Source organism: Sitophilus oryzae, unplaced genomic scaffold, assembly GCF_002938485.1.
Source record: "Sitophilus oryzae breed Bouriz unplaced genomic scaffold, Soryzae_2.0 scaffold_1809_pilon_pilon, whole genome shotgun sequence".
In the NCBI taxonomy this organism is placed as follows: Eukaryota; Metazoa; Arthropoda; class Insecta; order Coleoptera; family Curculionidae; genus Sitophilus; species Sitophilus oryzae.
This window is the reverse complement of record NW_022146512.1, coordinates 690,787-708,741: the sequence shown is the minus strand read 5'-3', so window position 1 is coordinate 708,741 and position 17,955 is coordinate 690,787. Positions and strand designations below refer to the sequence as shown.

General features: G+C 30.6%; 2 protein-coding genes across 3 annotated transcripts in view; one reads left to right on the top strand and one right to left on the bottom strand.

The window, feature by feature from the left end:
- The window catches only part of LOC115883105, a 79,025-nt gene extending 78,563 nt beyond the window's left edge, over window positions 1-462 (top strand). For both annotated transcript variants that reach the window (XM_030901400.1, XM_030901399.1), the window contains exon 12: window positions 14-462. In XM_030901400.1, the coding sequence (XP_030757260.1) occupies window positions 14-133 (120 nt within the window). In that variant the 3' untranslated portion in view covers window positions 134-462. The remainder of the gene's footprint in view (window positions 1-13) is intronic.
- Window positions 463-1,993: 1,531 nt separating this feature from the next.
- LOC115883106 (protein Red) lies at window positions 1,994-9,026 on the bottom strand. The gene is made up of 10 exons (XM_030901401.1): window positions 8,690-9,026; window positions 7,633-7,866; window positions 7,432-7,576; window positions 7,218-7,372; window positions 6,953-7,157; window positions 6,753-6,893; window positions 5,305-5,524; window positions 4,495-4,667; window positions 4,260-4,389; window positions 1,994-2,232 (listed from the first exon to the last, which is right to left on the bottom strand). Exons 2-10 carry the CDS (start codon window positions 7,855-7,857, stop codon window positions 2,145-2,147), a joined length of 1,482 nt encoding a protein of 493 aa, XP_030757261.1. The 5' UTR covers window positions 7,858-7,866; window positions 8,690-9,026; the 3' UTR covers window positions 1,994-2,144.
- Between the last annotated feature and the right edge of the window lie 8,929 nt (window positions 9,027-17,955).

Here is a 17,955-nt window from a genome sequence, read left to right as displayed (position 1 = left end):
TATTTATTTTTAGGTATTAAAAGACCTGAAATATCAGCAAGAAAGAGACAGGAATAGCAGATATGACAATATCGACAACGTCATAGGTGAAGCTTCCTTATTAGACGAAAATACTGAACAAACAAAATTATGAAAGACAAAATGTTATAAATTATACAATTTGCAACCCTTATCATATTATTGAAAATATTTGTTGTTTTTTATGATGACATTATAAAATTTTTGTACCATTTTTACAAGGAACAAACTGTGATCATAACTTCTAAGCTAGGTTGTTATCAAATAATACAATATTATAGTATTTTATGTATAGGTCTAGTAAATGCACAATTTTAAAATAAATTAAAAATTAGTGAAAACCCATTTGAAGGACTGCATGACAAATTGAGACGTTATATTTTTCTGTGATTTAATATGAATTATTGTTGAAAAAAATGATATCAATAGTTTTTATTTTTTCGACATTCATCTTTTTCTTTCTCCATTTTTCTATCCATTCCACTTACTTTATAAATCTTTGTTTAGAATAGAGAGATTATGCTATACAGGGTGACAATTTAAAATGAACCCTATTTAATATTACCTCTACCGATGATAGTATGAAAATTTGGCGAAACACGTCAATTTACATATCAAGAGAGGGACAATTTTTGAGGCATTTGTTGTCTTGTTACTTTCAACCCCTTGACCCCCAGGGCACCTGCACCTAAAATTTTAAATAGCAACCCCTATTTCTTTTACCATTTTTGTGTTTCTTATAGAATTTTACATAAACTGCATTCTTTTTTTGAGAATTTTATAAGGATTGGAGGTTGCCATTTAAAATTTTAGGGGTAGGTGCCCTGGGGGGTCAAAGGGTTGAAAGTAACTCGACAACAAATGCCCCAAAAATTGCCCCCCTTGATATGTAAATTGACCTATTTCGCCGAATTATCATGCTATCATCGGTAGAGATAATATTAAATACTGTTCGTTTTCAAATTGTCACCCTGTATGATCAAAAAGTCTTTTGACAAAATACACTTTGGATGTTACAGATAAATTCTTATAAAAAATTATATTAAAATTCGTTTACCCTATAGCTTCATTCAGACCTCGCAATGAGTGGAAAAATTAGCGGTTTCAATTACACTTTATACTTTTTACTCTTTTTAGTTTATGATCACATTCACAGTGTTTAAAAAACACAATTAAAATTAGTAGAATATCCTAGCAACAGCTTTCGTTAGTCAGTTGTATCCATAGAGAAAGCCTAATATTTAGCTTAACTTGGATATCTAACCACAATTTCTCTTGACGTAATCAAAGGCCAAAATGACATTTCTCGCAAATTTTGAAGTATAATTAGTGGAAAAGTTAAAGTTTGATAACTTTTTCTACTAATTGAAAAATGTCTCACCACTAATTTTGACGTTCTGAATGCTTACATTGAAATTAAAGCAACAAACATCTATGCTAATTGAAACCACTAATTTATTCCGCTAATTGCGAGGTTCAGAATGAAGCTTATTACCACAGATAACATATATACCGTATGATCGAAATAAAAACGGCGTCAGCGATGGCTATGAAATGAAGGTCGCGGTCATTTTTTATGTAAATTTATATGGGAAATGTCATCATTTGTCGTCATTTCCTAGACAACTGGAGGCCGTTTTTTCGATCAAATGGTACTATGTTATCTGTGCTATTATCGTTAAAGTCGGCCTAATTATAAAATTCTTTGTTAATACAACATTGTCATTTAAAGTTAGCTTCAATTCATTGTATAAAGTCTGTCCAACAGGAGGATCCAACGACAACGAGAGTTGCTACTGTCACTTTTTGATTGTCATCTGTTGAAATTTTCCTCGTTGGACAGACTATGGTTCCAAAGATACCTCTAATTTAATATAACATATTATATATGTATTTGTTTTATATACAATCCCTGTAAATAAATTGTTTTATTTTGCTTGTCACTGTATTGTTATTAATTAATAAAGTCAGTAAATTATTGTTGTTCATTTTATTATTCGTTTCTTATATACATATTATAATAGAAAATACAGTTTATATTGATTATTACATATTACAATGATTTTTAATATTGTTATACTACACATTAAAGAAATTCACTGGAGCTCAAAAATCTTCTCAAAGAACTAATTTCTTTTGTGAATAATATTTTGAATTTTCTGCCATTCTCTGTCAAGGTGGGCTTTTTCGTTTTTGTCCTTATGTTTTCTAGATCTGGAAAGAAAGTAAAATATATTTCGAATAGATCCATTTGATGATCAATAAGTAAATCAAATATGCTAATCTCAAAACATTTTCCGATGGACGTCATCAATCATATCGAAATGTCAATTCTATATTGAAATAACAACTAATAGTATAAACTTGACTAAACGAATTTTTTTCAAAAATGTTTAAATTTGTTATATAATTTAAGATCTTAACTACTTAACTGCCTACAAGTAGTTTCCGTTGGATTAACGCAGCAGTGTTTACAAAAAATAACTATTTTATTTTGTAGATTTTCTTGCAGTGGCGAAATACCCACAGGATTTTTTTGGAGAGATGAATCCGCCACATAGGTATAGACATTTTTTATAATTTAAGATACTGAGCAGCTTTTCATTTTACCTTTTAGAGCAAATAATTGTAACAGATATTTTATTTAGATTAACGCTGCAAAAATTAGTTTAAACCGAATTTTATTATCGCCATGTTGGCCACATTGCGCAGTGTTCAGCAACATTGTTGTTTATTACTTGACAATTATCATAATGTTAGTCATTATTTTGTATAATATCGTGTTGTTATTGAATCTTTGTGAGATTCTCGTTTTTTTTGCTTCAAAAAAGATATGAACATTATTTTGAAAAAATCTTGATAATATGGCAACAAAGGAGTAGATTAAATTTAATGGAACAAAAAAAAATACAGGTTCTTCTGTTAAACAAAAAATCAAGGCTATAACCTGTAACTAGGCTATTTTGAACTTATTTAGAAAACGGCAAAGAGAAAGAATTTCTCTTATCGAGATCTACCAGTCCTAAAAATATTTGCACTTATTTAAGACATACATATAATCAAAAAAAACTGTTGGCAAACGCCGCATTAAAAATTTTCAAAATCATCTTATTCTTAACGAGCTATCACCTTGTAATTTTTTTTGCAGTTAGTAATAACAGTACCGGGTGTAAACCCGGTATTTAATTTTATAGTGCTTTTATAGAAGTAATTTGATAAATAATTATACTGAATTTTGTTGATGCTTTCTTGCTATTTCTCCAAAAAAATCCCTTACCGGGTGCGTCTCAAAAGTGTCTAACCACTATAACTTTATATTTTTTTAGAAAAAAAAACGAGATTTGGTAAGTTGTATATGACATAAATTAGGATTGATTGACGTATTCAATTGTTTTTGATCACTTCCTGTTTCACCGGAAATGACTACAACTTTTGATTTTTAAATGGCACCCTCGGTATTTTTTTACTTTATTCGATAGAAAATAACACTCTGAACAGAATGACATATCATATGTCAACTTCTGACATTTTCGCATATGGTTTATTTGAAATTATAACTTGCGGTTCGTAACGAAAATTTGACTCGAAATACCAAGTGTGTGATATCAAATTATTCGTAAAAAAATGCTTTTTCCAAATATGCTAATGAGCCACCCTCGTTCCATTTGAAAAAATTGAGATATAATTAAAAATACGATTTGAGCATTTTCTAATTGGCCATGCCAAGACACTAAAAACATTAGACGATCAAATCTATTTTTCCAGGGCGCCTTGATCGAATTAGTGTTTTTAACATAGCCAGGACACTCTAGATTGAATTTGAAAATACGATTTTTTATTAAGCGCGAATGTCAAAAGTTGACATATTATATGTCATTCTATTCAGAATGTCATTTTCTATCAAATAAAGTAAAAATACCATTGGTACCATTTAAAAATCAAAAGTTGTAGTCATTTCCGGTGAAACAGGAAGTGACCAAAAACAATTGAATACGTCAATCAATCCTAATTTATGTCATATACTAACATACCAAATCTCGTTTTTTTTATCTGAAAAAATAAAGTTATAGAGGTTAGCCGCTTTTGAGACGCACACGGTATGGGTATTTCGTCACTGCAAGAAAATCTAAAAAAAAGCGAAATACCGAGAGATGAATCCGTCACATAGGTAGACATTTTTTTCTTGCTCTTATCTTACGAAGGAAAACGCGAAGAGAAAATATTGAATATGTAAATCATACCTTCGTCCATCTGCCATCTTGAGACCATATTGAAAAGCAGCTTTTGGTAAAGCTTCTTTCTGATTCATATAATCAGAATATTCTTCAGCAGTATCAAAGTCCCATCTACCAATAGGTCCCTTTTTATTCCCTGAAAGATTAAATTAAAGGTAATAATTAGTTTTATAAAATTAAAAACAAAATTTTTATCAAAATCTTATAAAATTAAAAAAAAATAAAATAAAAATTATCATACCAAGATCCATTTTAGAGTAATCGACTTCATCATCGCTATCATCAATGGCATCATTCATTTCTTCTAAACCAGGATAGCATTCAGCATAGCCTTCGGGTTCCTGCTGAAGTTTATTAAGGATTTCGGCAGATTTGTTAACTCGGTATGATGGAGCCGCATTATCAACAGATTCTCTGAAAATATAATAGTCAATTAAAATAGGATAGAACTAAAAGAAGGAAAATAGAAGTCTTGAAAAATAGAATATTTTGCTTTTTGATTTTATGCGCACCTTGTATAATATTTAATAAATTACAATCAAAATTTAAGTAGAGTGTATCATTCAGAACCTCCCAATTAGTGGAATAAATTAGTAGTTTCAATTACACTTTATACTTTTTAGTTTACGATCATTCACAATGTCTAAAAAACACCATTAAAATTAATAAAATATCCTAGCAACAGCTTGCGGTAGTCTGTTGTATACATAGAGAAAGCATAATATTTAGCTTATAAAACAATAAACTTTTGATTTCTAACCAAAATTTTTCTTGACGGGTGATAATCAAAGGCCAAAATGACATTCTTCGCATATTTTGAAGTATAATTAGTGGAAAAGTCAAAAGTTTGTTAACTTTTTCCACTAATTGAAAATTACTACCACTAGTTATGACGTTCTGAATGCTTACATTAAAATTAGGTGACTTGTACACATTACAAACTTGTACGACTAATTGAAACTACTAATTTATTCCACTGATTTCGAGGTTCTGAGAAGCTTAACTTCTAGCGGCAACATTTTAAAAAATAGAGGAACAGAGTGAAACCTACCTGTGATCCTGTTTATCAAAGTATGAACTGTGCTTGCTCGATCTTGATTCTCTGTGGTGTTTACTACGCGATGGAACATAATCTCCTATATCTCCGTAAATAGAGTCCTCATTGTTATTACTTCTCTTTGCAGATTTTGCAGGTATTTCAGGTTCTTCGTCCCTTTCATAATCTTTAGTGTCAACTAAATTACGTTTGTTTTTATTCTTCTTCCGATTACCTGTAGCATAAAAATACTTTTTTGATGCATATCTGCTAATCACAGTACCAAAAGATAAAAACGGAGATGGCTTGGAAATGAGAATCGCTGTTCTTTTAAATATTAAATTATGCAGTGAATGTCACTGAGCGTAGTTTCCAGAACAACTTGACACCGTTTTTTTTACATCGCGGTATATAGTGTTACGTATATGTTCACCTTTTTTCAAGGCGATCTTATGTTTTAAAGAAGCTCTATATGCTTCCTTCTTGAGATTTGAAACAGTTTACAAAATATATCTACTATACAGGTGACTCAAATATATTTTTTACATTAAAGTTGTAACTTTTTAAATAAAATGTACAATATGTTGTTTTATATGTCATAAAACGCCTATGGCACATATACCGGGTGTTTCTCAAAAGTGGCCTACAACATAAATCAGAATTTATTGACGTATTTAATTGTTTTTGAAATGACACCTGCAGTGTCGTGTTGTGTTTTTTACTTTATTCCATAGAAAATGACACTCTGACTAAAATGACATATCATATGTCAACTTTGACATTTTCGCATATGGTTTATTTGAAATTATAACATGCGGTTCACAACATGACACTTGCGGTTCACACTGACAATCTGACACCGACAATTTGACAATTGATATGCTACTGAGCCACCCTCGTTCCATTTGAAAAAATTGAGATATGATTAAAAATACGATTTAGGCATCTTTTAATCGGCCAGGACAAGACACAAAAAACGTTAGACGATCAAATCTATTTTTCCAAGGCCCCTTTATTAAAAATTAGTGTTTTTAACATAGCCATACACCCTAGATGAAATTTAAAATACGATTTATTTAAAGCAAAAATGTCATAATATGTCATTCTATTCAGAGCATCATTTTCTATTGACTAAAGTAAAAAAATATCAATGTATATTGAAAAATACTGTGGTGCCATTTGAAAATCAAAAAATCATTTAAAAAAGTTATAGGGGTGAGCCACTTTTGAGACGCACCCGGTATACAAGGTGAATTAACACTAAATATGTATTTCTCTCCACTATTTCATACTGAACACTTATTTTATGACATACTGTAATGGCATAAATAAGATCTATAAAAATATTTTGAAAATGAGTCACCCTGTTTAACCATATAAAATATTATAAATATTAACCATATAAATTCAACGTTTTTTATAATTAAAATTATATAGTAAGTAGGTATATTAATATAACTAACCTTGTCTTAAGTAGCTTAAAATTTGAGTAAGCTTGTTGATGACTATGTCATTGGTGGTCAAACTAGATGTCAATTCAAATGATGGAACATCTGCTACTGATCGAATTAATGTAGTGGGAATATCAGTCTCAGCCTCATCATCTGAAATATTGAGTCAGTTTAGCTACTTATTCTATAAATCATTAAACTAATATATTTACCTAAATCAATTACATATGCCATTCGACCTGGAACGAACATATCTGACTTTTCAATATGCCTAGATTTTAATAAATTCACTGTATGATAGACAGATCTTCCCAGTTTTGTTTTAAACTTCAATTCTTCCTCCTCTTTTTTTAGTATGTTTGTTTTTTCCTTTTCTTTTTTCTTTTCCTCTGATTCACTAGCCAGACGCTCCAACTCCTATGAAAATATACAATAATATAATTATAGTTGATGTAAAAAACTTAAATTTATTTATACCTGTTCTTGTTCAAGTTCCTTATGTTGAATTTCACTTCGAACTTTTTGTAGCAATGCATAATCAAGACCCTTTACTAAATGAGTATGTTCCATGTCACCACCCAAAAATTTTGATTCCTGAATCATTTGTCTCCTACGTTCAGCAGCATCAAATCCTAAAAATCGCAGTTATTGGGAAATCTGAAGTATAAAAATTCAAAAGCATATTTCATACCAGATTTTAGATCGGGGGCAACCGCTCTATATGCTTGAGCCGTTGCAACAGGATCATCAGCTTGATAATCCGGATTTGCACCTTTTCTTCTTTCACTAGCTCTATCACGATATTTCTCTGCTAGTTCTGCGATTTTATTATCTTCCTAAAATTATATCAAGTATTAATACTAAAATTTTAGAATGCAAATATGTAAAATACCTGTTTCTTTAATTTGGCATAAAAACTTTTCCGTTTCTTCCTGGCTTCTTGTTTATCTTCTATTTTAGGCGGGGGCATACTCGAACCATTTTGCATAGCTTCTCTTATAGATCCAGGGGCAGCAGGTGCATTAGCTGGAGTAGAACGCGGAGTCATCAGCAATTTACGAAAATCGTCATTGGTAAGGCGTTGCGAGCCCGGCGTTTCATCCCCTGTTTGTGGCATTTTGCAATTCTAAAACAGAAATAATATAAGAATTAAGTTACAAAACATAAAATATCTATATCATACCATAAAATCTAAAAAAATGGTGTCAGAACATTTATTGAGAACGTAAAATAAAACAGCAAATTATTGAGTCATTGAGTCTACCTTACATTATATTATTACACGTTTTAAAGAAAATTAGAACGGTACTGATAGACTGGAACTTAGTCAGTTATATAAAATCCCCATCGGGCTCAACTGAAGGGTAGGTACGAGAAGTAGCTCTACCATCCATATGCTCACCCTGTTTTAATATGCTCCTCCCTTAATCTGTTCATTCAAAGACTTGGCTAGTATATGGACTAGTTGTATAGTTTACTATACTAAACAAATACCTAGATATTTTGATAGAAAACCAATTATATAAAAAAGAATGCATTTCAGTTCTTCCTAAACACTTCCTATAATTTTATGTTACTTCTAATTTTCGTAAAAATTCAATTATTTGCAGGATATGAGCGATAAAAATAAAAATGTTTTTTTTTGTATATACCTAAATGGGTTTTCATGTTTTCATCACAATAACCAGACTGGATATTATAGTTTGGAACAGGGGCGGATACAGAAATTTATTTTAGGGGGGGCCCAAAATAAAAAGCAATGTAGAATATGCTTTTTAGGGCGCCATTTTTAACCCAAAAGACTAATATTTAACACAATTTACAGATTTTAGGGGGGGGCGGGCCCCCCTCTGTATCCGCCACTGGTTTGGAAAGTATCCAATTACCAACTAGTCAATAAACAAACCAAATACACAATTCAACCATAACATTTAACATATTTTAATTACCTGCTAACTGCTCTCCTGTCTAATCAGTACAATACAACACTATTTTCTTTATCCTTGCTATTTTCGATGAAGAATTTGATCTTGTTGTCTAGGAATGAACGCAAATCTATATGACAAATTCCGACTCGTATAGAAGAATTAAATATAAACTCTCTTATATTTATTAGATATACGGCACGATTTGCTCTTAAAGCCACTAACACAATAAAACACAGAGATAGAGATTAAACCAAGAATAATAACACATAAACAACACTAAATAAATTGAACCACGCTCAACGAAGCACCTCCGACATCGGCGACATCCGAAACTGGAATGACAAATATGACGTGACGACGTGATCGGTTCGGTACACAGACGTCATCTGTCATTAAAAGCAGAGTTGCCAGATCATTTTTTTCTTCAGGTATGGATTATCCAGGGCAGGGTTCGGAAAACTACATGTTACTGTTAAAAACTACATAAACTACATTACATGTAGTTAATGTAGTTTATGTAGAGGGTGTAGTTTATGTAACCTATGTATGTAACTTTCAAATATGAAAGGTTTGAGGTGAGGTTATAATAAGTTGAAGCTTTAAAAACACATAATGTATTCAAGAAAACAGAAGAAATATGGCTTTAAATATAATATTTACATCATATTATCTCTATTACACCTCATACAAATGAAAATTATTCATAATATCAATACATAGTTTATTAATGTAGTTTTCATGTAGTTAATGAACGAGAAAAGACGTAGTTTTTGAAGAAAAACTACACGTAGTTAATCAGGTAAATTACGTCTTAATTAACTACTTCCGAACCCTGCTACATCTTCGATGTTGCCAATTTGCAGTTTATTTTTCGAATTATTTGCAGTTAAAAATTTTTTTTTTTTGAGTGTTAATCAATAATAATACAAATTTATATAGTGAAATTTTATAATTTCAGATTTATCTTGATATCAAAAATTAAGATAAGAAGAATAATGAAGATTGTGAAATGAAAGAATATGAATATATAAAATTGTAATAATAATAACATTTATTTATATATTACATTAAAATTAAATTATCATGTACGGATTTCTTCTTAATGGTTTTAAACTTATTAAATTATTTTATTTCTTTCAAGTTATTTAATTTCTAGTTATTTACAGGCAACAATAGTTTTGATTATATGTGATGTTTTGAAATACTACCATGACGAGTCTTATACATAGAACAATACACGTCAATGGGAGATAAGAGGTAACATCTTACCTATAATATTTACTAACATAATATACTTTGATTATATTTTGTATCATATTTCTTAAAAATATCAAGTTAAGTGGATTAAAGAGCAATTTTAGACATATATTTTATCGAAAGAGTGTGTTGATAAGACTAAAATAAGCTTTATGTTTATCTTTTTCTCTTTAGAAGGGAGATGGTTTGTGTCGTGAATACATTACAGTATTTAATATTGTGTACTTTTGATGATACTTTCTAAATTTACTGTAATTTCTTGCTATAATGCCAAATCTTGTCAATATAGTGAAGGTTGAGATTTGATCTTATTAGTTTTACACCTGTGTTTATACAAGACCAAATTAAGATTAGTCTGTGATTTATATTAAGATCTTTCTTATAATATTTGTCATGTCTTAATCCCAATACTATATTATGCTTTGTCTGGAAAATAAATGTTAAAATATCTTATTTGCATATCTATTCCATCCTTCCATTAGGAAAAATATGGTTTATAAATCATATTGTAAAAGAAAATCACATAAATTAGGTGTAAGAATAGAAATCTTAAGGTAGTAGAAGAAATTAATGCAATATATGTATATAAGCAGAATTAAAACAAGTTAACTGTAAATGTTGCTCAAGATGATTCTACAATTTAATTACGGAGGCTAAAAAGGCCTTTTAAGGCCTCCATAGTTTGATGGAATGTTAAAAAAAAAACTAGTATGAACATGACATAGACTACAGCATTTAAAATAAAAAACAACTTGGACACATCCCTTTTAATATTTACCAATTTTTAATAAAGCACTTTTTTAAACGTATAGCATAATAATCTAGAGCAATTAGATTAATTATAGGAATCTAGAATTTTATTTCTATTTAATTTTATTGACTATAAAGCTATATAATAAGTTCACGTTTCACGTGTTGTGCGAAATATTAAAATAATAATAAATAATATACCGCGTAATATGATTGAAAAAATAGCGTCAGCGATGACTATGAAATGAAGATCGCTGTCATTTTATATGGGGAAATGTCTCAATCGTCATTTCCCAGCCAACTGGACGCCGATTTTCGATCATACTTTATATATTGACAAAAAAACACAGAAAAGCACATATTTGTTTTCTACTGAAAATAATTCCAAAATAACTTGCAATCTGGCAACATCGAAGATGTGCGCATGCGTAGTGTCTGTGACTATATGCAGCAAAAACTCGTTTCAAGGTCAGCCACCGGATCCACACCATTACCGATCTAGGAAATAAACCAATAAAATTGCATAAAATCAACAACGGACGACGCATATACCGATCTGGTGGGTACCTATTCTTGACCGCTCACATCTTCAAACATCGCTCGCATATTCGAGAGCGCCATATAACAATAAATGTAAATACGCATACGCAAAATGCGGACGATGTCAGGTCATCGAAAAGATCGAAACTGCGTGGTCAGGGATTTCAATGGATAAGACAATGATGTAGCTTATCAAAATGTATTAAAAAGAGATAAAAGTTGAGTTGATATATTTTTTCTATGCGGTATTGCCGGATTTTGCATCAAAATTTCAAACCGCACAAATAGGCGTTTACAAGAAACATTACATCTAGGGTTGGAACTCTATTTTTCACAATTAGTTACGCATTTTACTACAGTTATGTGCTTAGTATCTTCATTTCATTAGTATACATAAGGTATACATCAAAGTTTTTAAAAGAGTTTATTTTTTTCTACACACGTACAAACCGGCAACATTGTATGCCGCTTTTTATTTTGTCTCTCTGTCCGTCAACCAGAGAAATAGAAGGGATAGAGAATGAGCTTCAACATGCGCAGAAGGTCTAATCAAGTTGGGCGCCATATTCCAGGTCTCCGTGTCATTTTGTATATAGGTGATAATCTATAAGTAATCAAATATCAATTTGCTGTTTTCAACCATACGGGGGGCAATTTAAATTTATTGAAATTCTATCATTTATTATGGTTTAAGTTATTTCACGGGGGTGTCGCGCTGGAAAACAGGCAACAGTCAAATTTAAAAACGTGCCAGGACCAGCGACAAAAGAAAGCAACATCTGCCAGGCATTGGCTTTCTTTGTCCTCATATTGCTTAAATCACATGATACCGCAGCCATTTGCCCAACAAAGAAGCTGGCCGGCTGTCCTGGCAAGTGATTTAAAACAATTTTGCTTTTTTACAATTAAATTACCATTTGGATGTATTTAATGCGATTATTCAGTTAACCGGTAAATTCAGAAATTACACACAAATACTTTGTTCAATAAATACAACTAAGATGTAAACGTATTTTTGTATTTTAGATTTCAACTTTTTCGAAGACCGCCGATAGGAGAACTTTACAACGTACCTGTTTAACTAAACGTATTATTTCTGATAATAATATCAAAACGTAAAGATACCTCTATAATTTATGAGTGAAAAGTATTTTGATTATGTTTTATATTATTTAAACTTTTAACCTCAAATAATAGTAAGAATCCTTGTTTATATCTATACAACCCAGATTCAAAACTGTATTGTCTTCAAAATGTTTACAAAACAAACAATTATTTTAAAAAACAATGTCCTTAATCTGATTTTATACCTCAGAGGATGGCAGGTAAAAATTTTTTATTAAATCGGCATTAATATAACTGGTATTAATACAAAAGAACATAATGCCTTAACTTAAATTTTCTTTACTTCTCTGGTAAATATTCTCTCTACTATTCTCTATTTTGATTCGTAAACTTTAGACTTTGGGATGTGCGATATATATCCTATCTATATCCAAAGGGGCGATCTGATAAAAGTATTTTTTAAATTTTGGTTGTTTATGTTTTGTTCAATATATTTATTTGTAGTTTTTTTGCCTTTGGAATGGCATGCATTGAGGCTAGATGATTTCATTAGTCAAACAAAGGAATTTAGAAATTAGCATATATTTTTTTTGTGATATTAGTATGTTATCATGATATAGGTAGTTTGCCATCACTTAGTGCCTTATGCATGTTACCTATTATATAACTTATCTATTATCCAGTAAATAGATGATAAGATACTACTAAAAATATCTTTAATAGTAAGCTTATCTTTCCAATTCACTAGTTATTTGCAAAATGTATTTTGAATTAATTTAAAGATCATTATTGATATTTTCTTTTTTCAGGTTGGGATATTCTTTTCATTGTTAAAAAAATATATATATTTCAAATATTGTAGAAATATGATGTAAATATAACAAATAAATGATATTGTTTACTAATAATGTGTAATTTATTTACTATGAATTTTCTCACAGAAAATAATAGAAGTCTTAATAATATCATTGTTTGCTGTGTAAAAAGGTATGAACATATTTTTTAATACATTAATGTCATTAAAGTAATAAAATAACTATTTAGCCAACTTCAGGTACCTAAAATGATGTTTTAGGACCAGATCATTACTGTTCTTGGGACGAGGCGTTGGCCAGTCCAGGAAATAATGAGGTCCTAAAAACATAATTGGAAGCACGTGTTACTCCCACTATTGATAGCACGCTTTTTATTGGTTTTTTAGAACGCATATTTACCAATTTTCCATATTTGAAATTATAATGTTTGAAAAAGTTGACTTATAAATTCATCTTAATGCTTGAGGTTTGTTTATTTCATCGCATTTTTGACATATCATTCAAAGAATTTGTGCACAAAAATCACACAAATTCATCAACAATTTTAAAAATGTTCCCAATCGAACATATTTTCAGCAAAATAAAGAAATCGTGTTGGATTTACTTCCTGGCGAAGTCTCGTGCCATTTACCAGAAAGAATATGATGTTTTTTAATGAATGGAAAGAAGACAAAAATGGCGTATTCGTTGTAAATGAAGATGTATTGCTAAATTATTTCCACGAAAAGTAAGTACCCTAGGTACCTATTTAAAAGAGGCTTTTAAATTAAAATATTCTTAAGTACAGTCTAGCGACATTCAAACTAAATAGTTTGGTCGAAATATTTGCTGAGAGCAGTGTAAGTGTTAAAGAAGATATTTATATTGACAAATTTCCAAAACTTATTGCTTTTGAAGAGAATTCGGTTGGTTACGAGGAGCCTAAAAGTCGAGTTTGTCCATAAAGAATCGGTGATTTTGGCCACGACTGAGTAATGAAACTTATTTTACTTACTAAGGTAGAGTTTGCGATAATGATTTTAAAATATATAGATGGTTTCTTATTCCATTGTATTTGATTTTTAGGTAGCTCTTGTCATTGGCCTTTGTGGGCATGTAGAGAGAGAGAATTGTACTCTCTACGAGTGCAAGACATCATAGAAAAAGACAACAGCTGCCTTTTAGTTACCCTTGCGGATACAAAACTAATATCAAAAGAGTGTTTCCGGTGGTGAACAGAGAAGGGGAACTTGTCAATCAGTTGAGTTGTATAGAAAATATGCTTGTCTTAGGCCAAAAAATGTACCACATGATTATGTCTTGTTTGTGACTGTAATTTAAGAATATTTTAATTTAAAAGCCTACTTTAAATAGTTACCCTAGAGTACTTACTTTAAACAAATAACAGCTTTTGATATTGTTAGTATTTAATAATTTAATTATAAATATATGTATATAATTTTATGTGATTTTGTGACAAATTTCGAATGACAAAATAAAACAACCCAAATAACGAATTTAGACATTTTAGTCCATAAAGGTTGCCATGACGACCTTTACGGCCTAGGCCGAAAAAGAAACATTTTACGGACTGAAATGAGTCCGTAAAATAGCTGTTTTTGGGAGCGTATGACAAAAAATATATTTATTAACTTTAAACAGTAAGTCAGTAATACTTAAAAAATATTTTTTTAAAAATTTCCCCTTTTTTAAGCCCCGCCCCTCCAATTCCCCTCAATTTAGCTAGTACTGCCAGGCGACACCAGATGGCGTCTGTTTCCATTTTTTAACATGGAGTTAGCATTTCTTTAATGTACCCTTCTCTGGTTAGCATTAATATGATTTATTTAATTATCGGTTTCAAAACTGCTGTACACAATATTGGGTATATATTACACTAAATATACGAATATTCTGACTTGATTCTGACAAAGACGCTACGGACAGATGACCTTTTTCGTCGTTAAACACTCCAGAAATGCCATTAAATAGAGTATTTACAATTATTTCATGTTTACTTGTACAGAATTACGCGTTTCAAATTTTAAAATTTTTGCAAATTTGGTAAAATTGTTCTAAACAACTTTTGTTCAAGTTGTATATTCATAAAACATTTGGTTCATAATTATTTTGATGATTGCCTTGTATTTTTAATATAAACCTAGAAAAAATGTTTTGTTTTATTTTTTTATTCGTCCCTTCAAATTGTGTTACAAAAACTGTTACATAACATGTCCTCTAACAAATATTTTCAAAATACATAAACATCATTGATTTTATTATGGGTATTATTATTAGTATTTATCCTGGTATTTGTCGACAAAAAAAACTCAGTCTTGTAATAGAACATCAATTTTATATTTCGTAAAATTATTTTGATACAAATTCAATTTGTCAAAATTCAAGTCAAATTTTATTATAAAAAAAACTGTTACCGGTAAGTTTGTAAAACACATTATCGTTTGTCTTAATACTACAAAAAATAATTTATTTTTTGCACAAAAGAAGCTTGTCGATCCTTATTTGTCCATACCAAAATTCTGTATGTACAACATACATATACCTAATTTATTATTAAGAAAATTAGATTATATGATCTCAGAATTTTAAGACAATTTTTTTAAGATAAAATAGTTTCTTCTCAACTGTAATATTGTCAACTTTGGCCTGTATTTTATCTATTTAAAAACATGGGATTGACAATCCCCTGATTAAGTTTCATTGCATCAAATACCTTTGGTATAAATCCTGGCTCACAATTTAAGGCCATTGCAAAATGCTTTTGAGCTTCATCATAGATTTTACAAGAATAAAAGTGTAATATTAAAACAAAGTAACATTGTAAGCTTCATGACTAATGCTGGATTCAGAGTTCCGTAGCCGTAAGACGTAAGCCGTATCGTTAAGACGTAAGGGATATCGACCTTCACAATCACATGATTGCGTTCATAGATCTCCGTATGCCGTAAGCCGTATGCCGTAAGACGTAAGAAATGAACCAATTTTAATTCTTACGTTACGTCTTATCGAATCGGGTGTTGTCGGCTAGGTTCGGTGGTACTCGGTAGCCATTTCTACAACTTTTATAATATATTTCACAGATATTTCACCAGATTTCACTTCGGCAACGAAAATATAATTGTCCGTGTCCATTTTAGTTCAATTAAATTAATAATAACAAAATAAATAAGGAGTATTATAGTTTTATTCACAACATTCACAGCCCAAACAACAACATAACCTATTAAAAACGGTAATGCGCACGCTTACGATGAAGTTATCGTTACGTCTTACGGCAACTATGAATGGCTTTCCTTGCGTCTTAAGTCTTACGGCTAACGATACGGCTTACGTCTTACGGCTACGGAACTCTGAATCCAGCATAATAATCTCATTTTTAACACTCTTTAAATATCATCTCGTTAACAATTATGAATATTATATGATTTTTCTCAGTGATTTGTGGCACAGATACAAATTAATATATGCCCCATAACAGTTTTTAAATAAAAAAACTCCTGCCTACAGATTTAATTTGCTTGTGGCATAATACCGCTTTCTTCCTATATAAATCTTGCCATTTTTCAGTCCAATATTCCTTGTTTTTACAGTTGTAGGAATACTAAAAATGTTGACTATAGAACTCGATACTATGTTTGAAAAAGAAACCTTCATACCTGTAACTGTGCACTTAAATCCTAATTAACTGAATTCTCCTCCTCTTGACACTCTGAACACGGCTGCTGCTAGTATTTAGAAATATTTAGCACAAAACTACCATAACAAACTTTACAATAAAAGTGTTAAATTTTCGCTGTTCGATTAAAATACCCTATCTTATGTTTTCCCTTTTCCTCCAAAATAATCTTCTTGTCAAGTGGGACCAATCTTATTTGATATATTTCTGGTCACTTGAACTTGTGCTTTCATGGACACTATAAGAGTGCACTGTTTTACAGAAGCACGAACATTGATTCAATATCTTCTTCCTCACATGGCAAAAAACATCCTCTTTAAATGGCCACATCTACACTTATTTTTTGACCATTCCCAGCTACAATCACGATTTTTACAAATCGCCTTTAGGAAAACTAAAAATAAACAGTTTTGAATCATCTGTAAACTTTGATATATTTGTATAAACTTACGTGAAACTAATCATTATTCCGGCATTAACTTTCTTAGAATGACTATGAATATACAACAAGCCTTTTTGAATTAGTGTGGCCAAGAACAATTGAGATAATAATAAATTTTAACTAGATAACAACACAAACGAAAAACAAAACAAAACAAACAGATGTCAATTAAAGAGGGGAAGTGACAGCGAGACCTGGAAGATGTCTGCCATCTCGCCGTCGACAAAAATTTGGATGCGCACTCGTCGAAGCTCATTCTCCCACTTCCATATCTCTGCCGTCAACCGATCATTTATATTTATCTCTGTCGCATGCACAAAAATACAGACCACTAGTTTCGACGACGATCGGATAGAAGTGTCTAGTCCTAGCAGTCAACTATTAAGCTTGACCAATCAGGTTGGTTAGCGTGGTTATTTGGAGCAATGCCTTCTATTAAAAGATCAGCCTACGGGCGGACTTTTGTTTACTTCATCAGCTGTACATACTTAGATATTGGGTTAGATTCCGTTTCATATTTTGTCGGTTGATTTTTGGTTTTAACTCTTTGATTTTTGGTATTATTTATTATTGTAGTGCAAAAAACTAATTATTTTGGTGTTGAAGTGACATAAACTACTACCAGATATATGGTCACTCTCGGTTTCGCACAAAAATGAAATTTTAAAAATTACACGTTGATACCAAGTGATTTAACCTAAAGTGCCCATACATTTTTTTACTTATCATTGATTTTTTATTA